The following is an 18,570-nucleotide window of genomic DNA, read 5'->3' as shown; positions in this document are numbered from 1 at the left end:
GTCTGGACAAGGTTTTCTAGCACTATGAAATGTACTTCAGTCATCAGAATATGAAATCTGTTTCCAGATCAACAGAACTTTTTTACTTAACTGATTTGCAGAAGCAAAAACATACACTGCATGTTCAAATCAGGGTCTTATATCATCAATAGGCTTTGATCCGAACCCTAGTTCTTCTTCTAACGACTCAATCACAGCACGTTCGAGCTCTTGATGATGTCGAGCCATTGCTTCGTGATGCGAAAAATTAATTTGCTTATGAAACGTGAAAAGAATGTCCAGCTTCTTGCGTCCCACGGCAGCCTGCCCTTGATGACGCTACATAATTTCATCAATCATGTTAATTACGCTCCCTAACGGTTTTAATCTTACTTTGTCGCTGCTGTTTTTGCAGCGCAACCTATTCCAATCGAACGGGAAACATATCTTCTCAGATACCGTATGATCAATTGTCATTGATGATACAATTTCCCACAATGAATGTGGTGATGAGAATTGTATTTGTACACCATTAGACCTGTAAAATTCACCACGGACTTATTCATTGTCCCTGTATCAAGGGTTCAAGTATGCCGAATCTTGAAATCCGATCGGAAAAGTTTGTGAGAGAAGGGAATGATAGAAAGAGTAGAAAAGTTTGTGTGAATTCTAAGATATTGGCTTTTTACGCAAAGAGTGATTTGTTTTACTTTTTAAGCAAGCAATGCAATTTTGATTTTGCTTTTTAGAATTATAACGTATAAAACTTGAAGGTTTTTGAATTTTAAATACAAGAAAGAAAAATCTGAAAGGACTGAAAGGCATTCTCAAAAGTCAAAACTCCAAAAGTGCTTTTAGAGACATTTGGCAGGAAAAATACATCCATGCTCCAAGTTTTTCTCCTTTCTAGATTATAAGGCATTTGCAGTTGCAGTGCTTTCAAAGAGAAGCAAGCGCCTATCAAGTGGTTCCTCGGGGGTGCTTCCAAATGCATTTTCAAAAAGCACTTGGATCTGTCCTAAAAAGCTTGTTGTGCCTCAAAAAAATAAGCGATTTTGCAGAAAGCACTTATGTTGTGAGCATAAATGCTTTTCTACAAAAGCATTTCAGACGGGCCACTACTTTGCTTGTAGATATACCCGTGATTCTGAGTCATATTTCACACATTGTGTTTTGCTCGCTAAAAAATTTCAAACTCTCGTAGCATCAAATTTACAGCCCTGCTGCCGGCGCAACATGTAATGCATTCATCACGGTGATCACAAAAGAGGTATCGAATACAATAGTTTCAAGAAAGGGGGAAGAATCCGTTTCCAACATTACAGAACATTTTCAACTGAATTTAACTGATTTGAGAAGCAAAAAATGGAGCAAGTCAGGGAATTGAGAAAGCACGGAAAACTTCCAAGCCTTCATTGCATGCTCTGAAAACGCTTCATAATAATCATACTCATATCAAGATATCGGCGGGCGCAGTTTGCCAGGCAAGCGGACTCGCTGGAACTGAACTTGCTCCCGGGGGTACCAGTGATGCACTTGTCCCAACATACATTCGTAAGCTTTCCCACCATCTCATTCACCATTGCTCTTTCCTTCTCTTGCTGCACAGCAAGCACAGCGTTGTTTAAGAAAATCAACCATCAATGACATAAGTATATTGACGGAAACGTAACAAACTAGCACCAGAAACAGGTATACCGCGGCAATAATAACATAGCAATTGGTTGTGCAAGAATTTGAAAAACATTATTTTGTTTTGACAAAGCTACAGAGGATATCGCCAGAACATTAGTCAACACACATCCAATCAAGATAAAACATTTGAACTTAGTTTCAAGGCTATAGAGGCGACATCTCAATTCGTCAATTCATCAATATCTTCATAAAATTCTTCTATGCTTATGTTTTTTCCTCCGATAAGAAGTACGAAAAGATCAATTCCAATTCAGGTGTATCCGGCTATCACACAATGTTAAGCATCAAAATGGAAATCCGGGGCGAAATTTGGAAGCAATTTTTAGGCATTCGACAATGTCGCTCAAGACGGTCACCCTAAAGAATTGAAGCATTGAACTATACACTGAAAGATAAAGATTTCCATCCTGACACTATTTCAAAAACCAAATAGTACGATAACGAAAAATCTACTCCAAAACTGCCAATTACTCATGCATAAGGCTCGATTAATATCTTAAGACTATTTTAATTTTTGTTTAGCGACCCCAAGCCAACAAGGCTCCACCTTTGCGAAGGTCGGGGGAGGAACGTCTACAAAAGAGCAACATTTCCACTGCGCCAAGGCTCACCCTCATCTTAAGACTATTATTAGGGAGAAAATGTTTGCTTGAGACTTGCATACAAATTCATAAAAGCAAAAAAGTTGACGGATAATCCATAGGCCTAAAATTACAGCTTTCAAATGGGTAATCAAGCATGTATAGATCTATGTGAAATTATATATGCATTCCAAAACATATACATACAAAAACAAATCCAAAACCCTAAATCCCCAAATATATTCAGAGTTGTAATCCGCTCAAATCAAAAGCAACTGGCCTTCTTTTCTTCCTCGTGAATTTTATCGGGAACCAAAGAGGGAGAAGGATAATAGAACTTACGTTAATGAAGTTAAGCAGTTCAGGGTTGTTCATTGCTGAAGGATCCATGGCAGTTTGTGCTCGCTATTCCGCCAAAACCCTTCTAAATTCTTGAGCTTTGCGGACAATCTCACCGTCTCACACGCTCTGAAAAACCCTAGAAACATTCGGGGGAGACCAGCAACAAATAAGGGACAAAACTTGTTGGGCCAGATTTTGCATGAAAGCTGGTTCGGCTGTCTATAAGCTTTTACTAGGGTACTGCAAGTTTTTTTTTTTTCTTTTTTTTTTTTTTAGGCCCAAAGAAGGGGATGTGGGCTGAGATTAAGATTACTAATTTTTTGTCGAAACACATGGCAAGTTAGGATTGATCATAAAATATGAAACATGTTAGTCGAAGAGCAATACTTAGCTCCTTATATTTAATAAGTCATTTCTTATGTCACTTAGTACTACAGTTTAGTGGTATTCCTCTTCACTTGTAAGTTAGGGATCTTAGGTTCGAATCTCGCTAAAGGCGAATTTGAACCTTGTTATTCCTAGTCTATTATGATACTAATCTCACCATATCCCTCTTAGTGTAGATAATAATGTTTCTTCAAAAAAGAAAAGTCATCTCGTATTGACTAAAAATTATCATAAGATAATTTCAATCATGCAACTATGACGCCAAATATCAAACCCAAACGGGCGAAAGAATCAATGAGTCCAAGAGGCAAACTACACCCACATTAATAAAATTAAGCATGATCTCAAGCTAAGCCTACAAAACCTTTATCAACCAAAATCCTAAAACTATCCATAAGCCTAAATGAGCAATATCGTCCCTCCTCAAGCATCCTTGTCATCAAATGTAGCGCATGTAGCCGTGGAAATTTTTTGAACGTTGAGCAGAGCTCGGTCTCCAGCAATCGAACTACACATAATCGTAAAACCAAAAGAGCAATCATAAGTCAACAATGCTCTCTGCTTTGTGAGATACGAAAGGGAGAACGTCTATCGTACACATCATTATTCTTACTTTGCAAATAACTTGTTTCCACAATTCAAATTTGTGACGTTTTGGTCATAAAGGAATAACATTTCCGTTATGCCAAGACTTGCCTTCACATAATCATAAAACCAAAAAATAAATAAATACACAAAATCGCATATAAAGACCAGTTCCAACCGAAACAATGGCCACAAACAATTGAGCAAATTGCAGTATAACAAGATTAATTAGTTAAAACTGATTAATGGATTATGCAAAAGTATATGAAAGGCATTTAACTAAAGCTATATGCAATGGTTTGACATTCACATGGTAATTCAACCATAAAACTGTTTAAAGTAGAAATTTAGGCAAAGTAGCAAATTCTGAAAGACTTTCTTATGCATTAAGTATTTGTACTCCTTTTTCTTTAATGTAAAACTTTTTTATACTAAACAGTTGCAAGATATACCTTATAAAATTAATACAAATCATAAATAAACTTGTTTCTTCACCATTATAACTTTGGTCCAATAATCACATCTCCTTAAAAATACATGACTCAAATGAATTAAATTAACCAATTATTGCTTAAGATTAAGGCTAGCAATTTCTTGAATGACATGTTAACCCAACATGAATGACACGAAAACAATAAGTTTCAAGTTAACATGTTAACAAGTTGGGTCGTTATTAGGTAACCTGTTAAGAATCCGTTTACAAAACGGGTCATTATCAGATCATCCTATAAGATATCGTTTGCCAGATCTAGACATTAAACATGACAATTTCTTACATGATCTGTCCATTAACCTGACACAAAACAACTTGACCCGTTAACGAATCAGGTCTTTATTGGGTCACCAATTAAGAACCTATTAAGATAACGAGTTTGACATGACAGGACCCATTAAGGTAATAAACATGATAAAAAAGCGACACGAACACGACAAATATGACCCGTTTCCCAGGTCCTCTTTAGATTCAAAGAAAAGAGAGCAGCAAAAATTGAGGCCCATGGGTGAAGCCATAAGACATTACCATTAAAGATAACACAACAAAATAAGCATGTTTACTTTTCGGTGCTGCGCTTTTAGGATAAGCACTTGGCTAGAGACATTGTTTTAACGAAATAGGGTGCTTTTTCAGGAATCAGAAGATCTTTAAATCAACTTTGCACGCATCGAAAGAGAGGACATCTTCACGATGAAGAAAAGCACCAATCTAAGTTGACTAGCTCTCTAAGGTTTTTCAGCTGGATAGCTTTCCATAAAAGCAGGTTCTTTTTCTGGCTCCTTTCATTCAAACAATTGTTCAAAGAAAAAATAGAACAAAAATCTTTGATCTTTTGTGCGGCTATGAAGCTTTATGTGTCAGCCATCCATATTTCAAAAGAAAGTAAGTAGCTGTAAACCATTGAAGGATTTGGCAAGAATTGTTACGCAGAGAGAGAAGAAAGAAGATTGAGAGGGTTTAGAGAGAGAAGGTATCTTTGGAAATGTATTAATCTTTTTTGTTAGGTACAACTGTTTATTACAAGCTATATATAATAGCTATAGTAGCTTGCACTCTAAGCTACAATCACAACAAACTTAACTGACTTCTTAATCTCTTGACACATGTCAATTCCATAGCCATAAAATCTTAATACTCCTAATCTGCATCACTATATGCTATTACATCCAGTGAACCTTTGACATAATGATTACCACAACCTTGAGTAGCTTTTAAGTATCTGATAATTCTTTTAACAGCCATGAAACGCGACTCCATAGGGATTTGCATAAATTGACATACTTGATGCACTACAAAAGCAATGTCAGGCCTAGTGAATGTTAAGTATTGGAGGGCACCAACCAAACTTCTATATAGGGCAGGGTTATTATAAGGCTTTCCATCATCTTTGAGCAATCTATTGTAGGGCAAGCATGGAGTAGCACATGGTTTAGACAACATTTCAGACTTGGTTAACAAATCTATGACATACTTGTCTTGAGATAGGAATAAACCATTCTTCTTCTGCATAATTTGGATCCCCAAAAAGTAGTGAAGTGATCCCAAGTCTTTGATACCAAATTCTTGAGTAAGAGATTGAATAACCTTAGTGATTGCTTGTGTTGCACTTCCTATTATAATGATGTCATCAATATATAATAGCAAGATCACCACATAACTACCAACAGTTTTCACAAACAATGATGAATTTGCATATGTACCCCAAAGATGGTAGAAAACTAGTGAATCTCTCATTCCATGCCCTTGGTGCCTGTTTCAATCCATATAAGGATTTATGTAATTTGCAAACATAGTCTCCATGTTTGGTATCAACAAATCCAGGTGGTTGTGCCATGTACACCTCTTATTGCAAGATGCCATGTAGAAAGGCATTTTTCACATCCAATTGTCTCAATGTCCAGCCAAAGTGTGCAGATAAGGTTAAAATTAATCTCACTGTTGTAGGTTTAACAACTGGGCTAAAAGTCTGTCCATAGTCAATACTTTCTTCTTGATTAAACCATTTACCACCAATCTTGCTTTATATCTCCCAATTGAACCATCAACATTCTTCTTGATCTTAAAGACCCATTTGCAACCTATTAAGTTCTTGTGCTGTGGTAGAGGAACCAATGACCATGCACCTTGGTTGTGTAAAGCTGAAATCTCATCTTTCATAGCCTCATACCATATTGGGGATTTTAATGCAGACTTATATGTTGCAGGTTCAACTTGACTCAAATTAACTCCTTCATTTTCATGTACAACAGCAAGTAGAGCAATTTTCTTTGAGATGCCATTCTTTGACCTTGTCTGCATAGGGTGAAGATTGATTGGAGGAATAGATAGAACTACTTGCAAGTGTTTAGGTTGGAATTCAAGTACCACAGAGAGTGTAAGAGACAAGGGTTATGTTGTTGGTGCAGTAATGGATTGACTGTGACTTGAATCTTCTGAATTTGAACTTGAAACTGTAACTGGAAATGTAGTGGAGTCTTCTGAAGCTTGATTGATGACAGTATTTGACATGGAACTAGGTATAGAAGCTGAACCTAATTGTGTGGGATCTAGTAACGAACCCAATGTGAAGTGATTTTGTGGTTTTGGCAAAACAAGGACATTATTGTGATCTGGTATTGGAATTGGTGTTTGTATGAGTGATGGTAGTGTTGTAGTAGTGACAAAGTGATGTTTGGGAACCAAAGATTGGTAAGGAAACTCTATCTCATCAAATATCACATGTCTAGATATATGAATTTTCTTTCTAAATACATCATAGCAAAGATACCCTTTATACTTGGATGCATACCCCAAAAAGACACACTTTGTTGTTCTGGGTTCTAATTTGGTCTTGTTGTATGGTCTTAACCAAGGGTAATAAGAACAACCAAATACTATCAAATGTTGGATCTCAGGTATCGAATTATGCAACAATTCAAATGGTGATTTATTGTCTAATGTAGGGGATGACATTCTGTTGATTAAGTATACTGAGGTTTGACAAGCATAAGACCAAAACTAGGATAGTAATGAAGCAGATTGTAACAAAGTCATGGATGTTTCAATAATATGTCTTTGTTTTCTCTTCGCTATCCTATTCTGTTCTAGTGTATGAGGACATGACATTTGATGGCTCACTCTTTTATCAGAAAGTAACTTTTGAAATGCTTTACTTATATATTCACCACCACCTTCACTTTGGAGAGTTTTTCTGGATGTATGAAACTGGTTTAAAATGAAATTGTAAAAGGAAGCAAATGTTGTAGAAACATCACTTTTATTGCATATGGAGAAAATCCAACAATAATTGGTACAATGATCAATGAAAGTCATATAGTATTTGAATCCTTCTAAAGACACACAAGGAGCAGGGCCCCACACATCATGTAACGCCCCGCCAATTTATTTCTGAAATTTCATTTAGTGGTAGACCAAAAATGTCATTGTTAACCTTTATGTTAATAACCACTCTAACATTTCTTTCTTTAATGATTTTCCACTAAAATTTAATCTCATTTATTTTATGGTTGTATCTAACTTCTCATTAGATTGCCTATGTACCTTTGGAGGGATCAAGCCAATCGTAGTTCACAATTCATTGTTTTATCCATTTTCGAAAATATTCTAGCAATGGAAATACTCAACATTAGCTTTCACTATTGAATCACAACACATGGGTACCAATTACGGATTAAAAAATAAGAAAAATTAATGAAAAGGGCTTGGAAACTTTGAGTTTTAACGATAAGGACAAAATAAAGGGTAAAATGAATAGTACCAGGTTTGATTTTTTAGTGTAAAAATGTGGTTTTTCGTTAAAGTGAACAGTACCACGGGCTTTTCGTTAAAACTCCCTAAAAGAATATCAAAATTTGCATGAAAAAGCAACGCCGGCCCACCAGCCATGCACTGTCGCGGGTGGCGGTTTCTGATGAACGGAAACCCAATTTTCCGACTAACTCTAAAAATTACCAAATTTTACAGGAAAATATAGTTCAATGAGAGCAACAACTTTCATACCTGGGCCGAAAGCCAATTAGGCCAGGAAACACCTCAAATCACCATTGGTCCGCCGGAAACCCCGAAAGTGGGTGAACCTCAATCCGTCGAATTCGAAGCTCTGCCACCCCCAAACTTGTTTGGGGTTTGTTCCTAGGCTTAAGAGACATCTGAGGCCGGTGGTGGTTGGCTAAGTTTGCTTCAAGAATGGCAAATCACCGCCATGAGACTCGTCGCACCCACCGGTGCTATTCTTCGCGAAATGAAACCAAATCTCATCTGGTTTAGGGTGGAAATGGTAGAGGGAGGGTCGTGGGGTCGAGTACAGGTGGTGGTGTCGGTCAATTCACCAGAAAAATCAACGATTTCTTGTCGAAAATTCACCAGAGACCGGGTCGGATCACCCAGAAACTGAGTCAAAGGATCCGGTGCACTTCATTCCTCTCCTTTCCCCTCCTTGTTCTCTCTTCTCATTCATCCATTCCTCACCTCCCCCCTCTCATTGGTCTGGTTCCTCCATTTTCTCTCCTTTCTTTTCCATCTCCCCCGTCCATTTCTCTCATTTCCTTCAATCTTGGCCACACACGTGGCTCCCCAGATTTTGCTCCAAAAATTTGAAGCCTTCTAGAATGAAGGAAAATTACCAAAATGTCATTAAGTTTAAACGTTAATAACTCCTTTGCTATAGCTTCGTTTCACGAACAGTTTTCGCCTACGAGCTGCTACGATCGACCTCTATCCACATTTAACAAGAAATAATATAATATGTATGAGTATAAAATACGTCCTCATATAATTAAGTAAAACCAACTAGGGCCATTTTCATCTTTTTCACTTATCGATACATTTTACAACGTAAATTATAATAATTTCTGGTAATTAAATTTTAAAAATTTTCAATTAAATTTTTCTAACCATAAATCGATTTATTTTCTATTTTCTCTACATATTTATAATTATGAATATCAAACTCATATACCTAAATTTTTCAGGGTATTACACTCACTATGTACAATATCAAAAGGTTTTCCACACTTTGCAACTGAAGGAGAAAATGGCAGTTTACTAAATTTACCCTCTAAACATGTTTGACACAATGAAGGTATAATATCAGCAACACAGAAGACATTCGAAGTTCTTAAAACTTGAGAGACTATGGAATTAGAAGGATGACCTAGTCTCTTATGCCAAATACTGATTGTAATTTGTTTTCCAAGAAAAGTTGCAAGTTGCCCTTTATTGATGACTGCATGAGAACTTGGTGAGATGATGGGGGTACAATCCATTGTTACACAGCCCATTGTAGAGTATCCTCCTTGTGGCTATGTCTTGAATCCAAAATGATAATGCATCGAAAATCAACCAACAATTATTATCCAAATATATCATAGCACAGAAAATAGGTTTTGAGACAGTTTCGGGGCGTAAAAAATAGAATTAAGCTTAATAGGCTTCATTTAAGTTGTGAGGAGAGTTGAACCAATGTGAGAGATAGCTAAACCTTCACCATTAGCTGTCTGGATCGTCTCATTTGATGGATATGGGGTTGCCAATGAGAGATTACTCAATTCTGAAGTCATGTGATTATTGGCACCTAAATCAGTAAGTCAGATCTGTTGCTGTGATGGTGCAGATGGCACTGAGAATTGATAGTAATGACCATTAGGTGTGGCAGCATGCATGGCATTCATGGGAGAAGTAAAAGTATTCTGAAAACATGTTTCTGCACTGTGATAGAGATTCCCACATATTTGACAACCTAAAGAAACAACTGTATTTTTATACCTGCAAGTATCAACAAGATGGTTGTTCTTGCCACAAATTTGACATCCCTATGATGAATTTGTATTCCTGAATCGACAAGTAGAGGCCAGATGATTGTTTTTCCCACAAATTTGGCAAGTTTAAGCCTGAAAGCCATAGTTTTATGATATTGGTAGTGATGTACCAAGAATTCCAGGAGCAGAACTTGAATTAAATTCTTGTTGTTGCCAAACTTCGAATTGAAGTTGGAATTAAACTGATTTCTGCCTTTGTTGTTGTTGTTGAAAGCCTTGTATGCATTAGAGCTGGGACTGACATGGTTGCCACCAGAGTTGGAAAAAGATTGATTCTTGGAAGTAAAACCATTGTTTTGTGCCATGAGTGCAGATAACACAGGTGATGTAGATACATTTTCAAGCAAAGTTTCTTCAGCAAGTAGTTGAGATCGAAGATCTTTCAACGATATCACAGTTTCATGACCCCTAATCACAGATCTTATTGTATTGAATTCAGCAGGCAAACCATTTAGTGTAAGAATCACAATATCATTATCCTCAAAGAATACACCAACATCAGTCAAGAAATCTCTTGCTTCTTTAATTTTTTGCAAATATAGTGTGATGGAATCATTACCCTTCTTTATAGTCTGAAGCTTGGATTTGAGTTGAAAGGTGCTTGTTCTTGTGACTGTAGAGAACTGTTCTTTAAGCCAAGTCCATAAATCTTTGGAACTGGTATTGCCAATTGCACAGGAAATTGCAGCAGGAGACAAAGTTGCAGTGATTAACTGCATTAATGCTTTATCATGCATCTTCCAAATTTTGTATTCATCTGATGGTACCCTTGTGGAGGAATCACCAAATAAGACTGCAAGGTTATCAGAAGATTCTTGACTAAACTGGGCAAGACAGGTTGTTGAGCCATTAACAAACCCAATGATGCTATGACCTTCAAGAAGTAACTACATCTGGAAATGCCAAGCCAAAGAATTTGTATCATCCAATTTCATGTTTACTGAGCTGGAAACAGATGAAATCAATAAAGTGATTGGAAGATTGGAGAATATGTAATTGAGAAGTTGTCACCATTGTTGCAGATTGTAACAAAATCTTGAAGTAATCTTGACAGAGAACAAACCATAAACACTTGGTGTGTACACTTTGTAGAATGCAGAATCAGAAGAAAGGGTGAAGACGAAGCACCAAATTTACCAGAAAGAATCACAATATTACAGAGGAAACTTGAGATGTGGCGGAAGTAGATGAAACCAAGATCGAAGAACCATCAAGCTTCTATGCTTGTTCCCGCGATGATACCATGTAAATCATTGAAGGATTTGGTAAGAATTGTTATGCAGAGAGAGAAGAAGATTGAGAGGGTTTAGAGAGAGAAGGAATCTTTGGAAATGTATTAATCTTTCTTGTTAGTTACAACTGTTTATTACAAGCTATATATAATAGCTATAGTAGCTTGCACTCTGAGCTACAATCACAACAAATTTAGCTAACTTCTTAATTTCTTGACACATGTCAATTCCATAACCATAAAATCTTAATACTCCTAACAGTAGCTAGTAGTAAACTAATTAGTCCAAACCACTAAAAAGAAAAATTTAATTTGAAGAACAACCAAAAGAAAATGTAATCGATGAGTGATCTGATGACGAATCAAGATATTGCCTACTGTAAATGATTTGGGATTAACTGTATCGTAATGAACGTAGCTCAGTTATTGCATGCATATATGGTTTTACTTTTATTGCTGCATAACATAATTAACTGTATCGTAATGAACATAGCTCAGTAGCTCAATTATTGCATGCATATATGGTTTTGCTTTTAGAGAGACAGTTACTCAACATATCCAAACTTTTGTATGGGGATAATTTGATTTACCAAGTTATCATGAACTTTAGGTTTTACTTGGCTTAGTTTCTTTTTCGGACGTTTCATGTACTTGAGACAATATCCTTTTAAAGCAAGTATGTACTATCGACATTTCAAACATTAAAACACTTTTTCAAAGAGACATGTATGAATAACGTACAACTTTTTAAACGAAATTAGGCTATGTATTTTATATATTATATTTATTTTTTTTGAACCATTGTTTTATATTTATTATATACTATCAAATTATAATTGTATATTTTCTATTTGTAATTCATTTTGTTTAAAAAAAAATGGAATCAACTGGTGGCCTCGTCATAGCAGTCCACCCTTTTGAGGGTGGGGACTCACAGAGGCATTTCAGCTCTCTCCCTGACCACAATCGTGTGGATCATACACACCAGAAGTAGAACACATGACATGCCGTGTAGAAGAAGGATCTGAAATTCGTTCCCAATCATTCAATCACCCCATGGTGGTTGTAATTCGTTTCCTTTAATATAATAAAAAATGCGGTAAAACGAGATAATCTTGTTTGCATAGGAGTGGCACACTACAATAACATTTCAACTGAGGTGGCACATTGATGCAATTTGCAGTAAAACCTATAGTTCAAGAGATATTGGTCCCCTTTAATTCCTCAATTCCCTAATAATTTTCTTTATTTATATTTTTTCCAACATCACTTGAGGTAAATAATTTTGTGTGTTTTTTCATATGTTCCTTTCACATAGTTTACTAACAGTTTATGTGTTTTTCCATCTAGGTAATGAGTTAAGCATGACATCGGATGACTTCATATGAATGAGAAATACATCACCAGTCCATTTCGATTAATAATGAGTAATGTGTCCTTACCTCAAAAAATTTCAACAAGGCCTCATCAACTCCAAATATAATATAACTGATTAGCTCAATGGTGTTTTTTTTTTTTCTAGGAAAAAAAAAAAAAAAGTTGGTAACTTCACCACGGCAGTCCACTCTTTCGAAGATCAAAAAGACTCACTAGTTAGCTCAATGCTCTTTGATTACTTGCTTGTTAACACAAGGACATCGAGATGTAAGAATTTGCTTTTAAGGGTTGCTATATCGATATAAAGCTTCACAAAAACTTCATTTTATAATTAAAAACGCTTAAAGTCCCGTTTTAAAGCAAAAAACTCATAAACTCAAATGTTATTGTACCAACTTTTCTTATACTCGACTATTATTGCACAATAAATTTAGTGTTTTTTTAACTCTTAATTTTATAATGATGCGTTTGGATGAGAAATTTAAAAATTTCATAAACTTAAAACAAATTTATTACGATGCACCTATAAAATTAGACAAAACAACTTGAAAGTGACTAAATACAAAATTTTGAAATGACATATTTCAAAGTGTCAATTTGAAAAATCTTTTATTTAGCGTTTTTGGTAACTAGTACATTTGTAATGTTTTTATAGTAAATTTCTAGTGCTTGAGTAGTTTATGTTGCTAGTGTTTTTATAGTGCATTTTTAACGATTGAGTCTAATTAAAATGTCATAAAGTTTTAAAATTTCTCGTCCAAACATAGCACAAGTGTGTCGTGATTCACTGCTAGCAGCACCAGTTGTTTGAGAATAAACAAATTAACTATTTTTTAATTGTCAAACATCAAAAGTATTCATCCAGTAATACTGTAATAGTACTGTTGTCCCTTTCTATATTCACACCGTTAGGAATCATTTTTCGTTTCTTTTTTTGTACAACCGCTCAAAAAGATACTCTCTCTCCAAATTCTTCTCTTGTTCTATCTATAAATACTCAACATGGTTGCTTCACATTTTGCTCATCTCTTGACAGAGGCCAATAAGTTCCAAGAAACAAAGGCCTTTGCATTTTTCATTTTTCAAAATAATGGACAAGTTCAAATTTGTCGGAAATGGGATGATCAGATTGCCTCCTGGTTTCCGATTCAAACCAACAGATGAAGAGCTAGTTTTTCAGTACCTGAGATGCAAAGTCTTCTCATGCCCACTTCCTGCTTCCATTATTCCTGAGATCAACGTTTGCATGTATGATCCTTGGGATTTGCCAGGTCAGCACACAATACATATATATATCACTTCGCTTAGTTCTGAATTTTTTTGGACATTTTTTTCACTTATAAAAACTGACAGTTTATGTGTGGTACGTTTCCAGGTAATTTGGAACAAGAGAGGTATTTCTTCAGCAACAAGGAATCAAAATACCGGAATGGAAACCGAGCCAACAGGGTGACAAGTTCCGGTTACTGGAAAGCAACCGGCGTAGATAAAAGGATTGTATCTTCAAGGAGGAATCATATTGTGGGAAAGAAAAAGACTCTAGTTTTTTACAGAGGGAAGTCTCCACATGTTTCTAAGACTGACTGGGTCATGCATGAATATTGCCTTGTGAATGCAGAAACTACAGCTTCCATTCACACAACTGAGGTGAGTTTAAAACGAGGTTTGTCACAAACTCAATAATTCAGGAGCATATTATTTGACATGAACATGTGGGTTAAGCCAATTGGTTAAGGCAGTATGCCCGGCTCCTTGCACTTAACTGTTCGAATCCCCCCACTACTTGTAGATTAGAATATATATCGTCTTATTATAGGGAAAAAAAACATCAGTTGACACTCTAACTAATTTTATGCAGAATGCTTTAACGCCAAAAGGAAATTGGGTTTTGTGTCGGGTTTTTTCTAAGAAAAGAAGTGGCAAGATAGATGAGGAGATTGTGGTGAATTACAACAGCATCGAAGTTAACAATAATGCGAATCCTGCATCTTCTTCCTCCTCTTGTTCAAGTTCAACTGGGATCACAGAAGTAACTTCCCCAAGTGAAGAATGTGGTGAAGAAATCAGTAGCTGCCCTAAATTTTGATCATGTTAATTAAATGTAGCATCGTTCTTCTTGTGTCGTGTTCGATCATGAAAGGAAATGAATCTCTTTTTCTTGGAAGATATTAAAGTACTTGCAGAAACTTTAGTGTTCTGAGAGATTGGTGGATGTAAAAGTTGGCAACGTTTATAATACTGAACCCGATTCTCAGCATCCTCCTTTGGAGAAAAAATTAATATAGCTAGGGCTACCCAATTAGGGCATCTTTTATACCGGGTGCGGGACCACAATACCGAGCGTCTAATATTCTTGTGAAAGCTGCCCTAACAATTCATGACGTTCTCTACAAGTTTTTTCTCTCTACTTTGACAGTATAACATGCATGGTAATCTTCTATATGTAAAGTCAATTGAAAAGTGAATAGTGATTTTGGTGTCATCAAGCTTCAACAAAAATATTTGGATAAAAATACCCTCAAGATAAAAAAATTTCAAAAGCATCTCAAAATAATGTATCAAATAAGACAGAGGCATTTTCATCATTTTAATAGTATTTTTTTAATAATAAATTTTTTGGTATTTTTCTTGCTTCCCTTGTTGCACAAGAATATCGGGCTAGTTCCAGGGTTCGCGGGGATTCTCGTGTAATTGAGCCTCCACCTTTACCCGAACCTCCAACCCTTCTCACTGTCTCGAATTCCGATTCTAGGCTAGCAATAATATGATTCAATCTTTGTGTTTTTAAATACGTTCAAAACATCTTAAGAGACCTGTAATGTCGGTTATAAAAAAATATCTTTCTCACACGGATAATAATATGATTAAATAAGTTGTCAAATGATTGCTTTTTTTTTTTTTTTTAACAAACGATATTATCTATACTAAGGGGGAGGGGGTGGGTTTAGCGTTACAATGAACTAGCAATAATGTAATTCAATCAATTGTTTATTAAATATTATTTTCTCTATTTTTAAACACGTTCAAAACATCTTAAGATGCATGTAATGCCGATTATAAAAAAATAATAATGTGATTAAATTAATTGTCAAATGATTTTTTTTTAACAAACGATATTATCTACACTAAGGGGGGTGAGCTTAGCCTCGCAATGGGCTAGTTATAATGTGATTCAATCAATTGTTTATTAAATATTATTTTCTCTATTCTTAATGTAAATTTTATAGAGACCAATTTTATTATGTGAATTCAGCTACTTTAATTGGTTTATGAGGGGTTTCTTCTAGCGTGATCTAACATTATTCATTTACTTCAAATATTTGACTTTCCTTTTGCCAATTTACGCATATAAATACATTTAAAACGTGTAAGTCGCGTGTAGCACACCGTTATTCAAATAATGCAGAGGCATTTTCATAATTTTAACAGTGTTTTTTAAATAATTAATTTTTGTACTGTTTTTTTATTTAGTACCTCACAATAGGCTAACAATAATATGATTCAATCACTTGTTCATGCAATATTATTTTCTCTATTTTTAAACACGTTCAAAACATCTTATGAGGCGTATAATGCCGATTATAAAAAAAGTCTTTCGCACGCGGATAATAATGTGATTAAATTAGTTGTCAAATGATTATTTTTTTTAACAAACGATATTATCTATACTAAAAGGAAAAGAGATGAACTTAGTCTCACAATAGGCTACCAATAATTGAACGTGAGGTCTCGCCAATGTAATGAGGCACATTCTCGTAAAAAGATAAGGGGAAGGGCTTATTGCTACAGGAATCTCTAGCTTTTCATTTCAAAGGTAATTGATTTTTCAAAGAGGTCAGGATGATAAGAGAGAGAGGGCTAAAAAAGAAGCAAAGCATATATATCAACTTTGCATAAAGAAAATCCTTCTTTGGAGAGCACCGGGTCCAAAATGAAAGCTATGCCAGCAGCTAGAATCACATGACAAAACCTTTAGTTTTTATTCCGAGAAAAAAAAATCCAAACTTGAGATTTCTTCTTCTCTAAATAATTATATTTGGATGGGAATTTGGTAAAACCGGATTTGCACCATCAGCCCATGAATTCTTGGCCGTTGGATATGCACCGTTTTAGCTAGATGGGTATCTAATGGCCAAATGGTTTTCGTTCGCCCAATTGCTGGCTGGGACGGACGAGATTGAAAGAGTGGAAGCTAGTCCTGTCGAGTTCTAATTTTTTAGAGGAGAGTTAATAAGACATATATGTTGAAACTACTCTCTAGAAAAACAATATTCTTATTAAAATAGTTGCAAAGTTCCTTGAGTTCTTAATCTTCTTTGTTTTTTCATTCGCTCTAATGTCTAAAACTTAGTTGAGTTGTATATGTTCCCTTAATTTGAATGAGTAATAGATCATTATTTATACAAAATAAAAACTTAGAAAAGAGAGTGAAAAAAAAATAAGGAGATTTTGTAACATGGCGAAAAAATTAGCTTGATATGTCAAGAAAAGATTTTAAGTTTTAAAGCTGAAAGTATATAATTTCTAGCTCCACTATTGACTAATTATATGACATTACATTTCCAATCAAAATGTATTTGAACGTAAAATTCGCCTCTAACAGAATGCTTTGCCCTAATTAGGGTTTAGAATTGAGATTTTGTTGAAGCTGGCAACACACTGTTGGCAGCGATAAACATGAGCTGACATACATTGTTGCCAGGCACTACGGATTACTCTTTCAACATTCGAAATACATGGCCCCAAAACAAAAAAAAATTCCACAACCACAAAATTACAAATATAGTAAGTTTGTTTGCAAAACCCAATATTTTTCTATAATTAACCAAACCAAATCTCAAACCATATTTTTACAGTTAATCAAACCAAATATTTGCATTATTATTATTTTTTGGTTGCCTAACTGTCAAGGAACATGAAGTTTTATCCTATAACTAATTAACTGCCTTTGACCCATCGCCTTCATATTCTCCCTTCTAGCTCATAATTTTCCAAATCTAATTATCTTCTACTTCTTATCTTCCTACCGTTTGTGGCCGCAATCCCCCATTGTTGTCCTCTCCAATGGGTGACCAAAGTTCAAAGCTCACCCCAGAAGCCGAGGCTGTGCCTCCTAGGATCCTTTCCCTCTTGCAGAGACGCTTTGAGGAGATGAAGAGCCGGTCCAAGGCACGAAAGCTAAAGGCCGCTAGTACTCTCTCCAAGAAACAGCTACTTAAGGACTCTGCACAGGAGGAGGTTGATAACTCTCTCCTTCATACGCCGCAGTCTTCACCAGAGTCTGACAAAATAACATGTCCGAAGATACCACCAACATTGGAGAACAAGTCCAAGGTTGCACCAATCTCGCCGGAGTGTGACAAGGGTACAAAACAGGTTGACGATGAGGACCAAAAGAAGGAGCAAATTAAGAGAGATGGGACGGAGTGTAGTGTTGAAGATCATAAAGGGCCAAAGAGTGTGAATGTGTATATAGGAGGGGTTTTTGCAATGGAGGATACCACAGAGGGAGAGGAAGAGGACGAAGATAATGAAGATGGTATGCAGAGAAACAGAGAATTTTTTATGTGTCCCGCGTCGCCAAGTTTTAAAATTTATTGCATGGAAGCTCTGGAAATTGAAAATGATAGCAGTAAGTTTTTACACGGAAAATTGGATGCAACTTTTTTGTAGCACATTAAGTATTTGAGAAAAAAATATGAACATTTTTGGAATTGATGCATACAAATGCAGGCAAGTACGACAGCACAATGGATGAGGATATCAAGCACAAGAAATCGCCAAGTGCTGCGTCTGCAGACTGCAGTGTTGATAGCCTAGTGTCAACGACTGATCACCACGATGTAAATATCTTACGAGAAAAAAATGGACTAATTAAGCAGATAAAGTTTGTGATCTTGTTCTGAAATGTTTCATGTCATGTTTTAGGGCCAGGTAACAAAGACAAAGAAGAAAGGAAGGAGAAGGAGAAGAGTACAAAATGGATTCGGAGTAAAGAATCTATTGCACATTAAAGGATGCTACTACCTAGGTTGCAGTGGTGGCCACGACAGAGCCACCTATCTGGCCGAGAAATCTGCA

At 35.8% G+C, this 18,570-nt stretch overlaps 3 protein-coding genes across 3 annotated transcripts in view; 2 read left to right on the top strand and 1 right to left on the bottom strand.

Moving 5' to 3' along the window:
• Positions 1-1,159: 1,159 nt before the first annotated feature.
• Positions 1,160-2,781, bottom strand: LOC137711333 (mitochondrial import inner membrane translocase subunit TIM8-like). Its single transcript, XM_068450563.1, has 2 exons — positions 2,598-2,781; positions 1,160-1,580 (listed from the first exon to the last, which is right to left on the bottom strand). The coding sequence occupies exons 1-2, from the start codon at positions 2,643-2,645 to the stop codon at positions 1,392-1,394; spliced, it is 237 nt and encodes a 78-aa protein (XP_068306664.1). The 5' UTR covers positions 2,646-2,781; the 3' UTR covers positions 1,160-1,391.
• Positions 2,782-13,530: 10,749 nt separating this feature from the next.
• Positions 13,531-14,786, top strand: LOC137711681 (NAC domain-containing protein 83-like). Its single transcript, XM_068450942.1, has 3 exons — positions 13,531-13,760; positions 13,865-14,136; positions 14,348-14,786. Exons 1-3 carry the CDS (start codon positions 13,580-13,582, stop codon positions 14,573-14,575), a joined length of 681 nt encoding a protein of 226 aa, XP_068307043.1. The 5' UTR covers positions 13,531-13,579; the 3' UTR covers positions 14,576-14,786.
• Positions 14,787-17,513: 2,727 nt separating this feature from the next.
• The window catches only part of LOC137709730 (uncharacterized), a 1,617-nt gene continuing 560 nt past the window's right edge, over positions 17,514-18,570 (top strand). Inside the window, exons 1-3 of the mRNA XM_068448713.1 lie at positions 17,514-18,121; positions 18,223-18,332; positions 18,418-18,570. The exon at positions 18,418-18,570 is cut by the window's right edge and continues 560 nt beyond it. Of these exons, the coding sequence (XP_068304814.1) occupies positions 17,554-18,121; positions 18,223-18,332; positions 18,418-18,570 (831 nt within the window). The 5' untranslated portion in view covers positions 17,514-17,553. The remainder of the gene's footprint in view (positions 18,122-18,222; positions 18,333-18,417) is intronic.

The sequence above is a fragment of the Pyrus communis genome, chromosome 12 (assembly GCF_963583255.1).
Source record: "Pyrus communis chromosome 12, drPyrComm1.1, whole genome shotgun sequence".
NCBI classification, from domain to species: Eukaryota; Viridiplantae; Streptophyta; class Magnoliopsida; order Rosales; family Rosaceae; genus Pyrus; species Pyrus communis.
The sequence above is the reverse complement of the archived record's forward strand: the minus strand, read 5'-3'. Positions and strand labels throughout refer to the sequence as shown.

What these genes read in the sequence shown, in the direction of transcription:
- LOC137711333 (XM_068450563.1), bottom strand. Translation starts at nt 2,645, where the DNA reads ATGGATCCTTCAGCAATGAACAACCCTGAACTGCTTAACTTCATTAAC. An exon ending in AACTGCTTAACTTCATTAAC is followed by an intron (nt 1,581 to 2,597) that starts GTAAGTTCTATT and finishes CTTGCTGTGCAG; the next exon opens with CAAGAGAAGGAAAGAGCAAT.
- LOC137711681 (XM_068450942.1), top strand. Translation starts at nt 13,580, where the DNA reads ATGGACAAGTTCAAATTTGTCGGAAATGGGATGATCAGATTGCCTCCT. An exon ending in TGATCCTTGGGATTTGCCAG is followed by an intron (nt 13,761 to 13,864) that starts GTCAGCACACAA and finishes GTACGTTTCCAG; the next exon opens with GTAATTTGGAACAAGAGAGG. An exon ending in CTTCCATTCACACAACTGAG is followed by an intron (nt 14,137 to 14,347) that starts GTGAGTTTAAAA and finishes AATTTTATGCAG; the next exon opens with AATGCTTTAACGCCAAAAGG.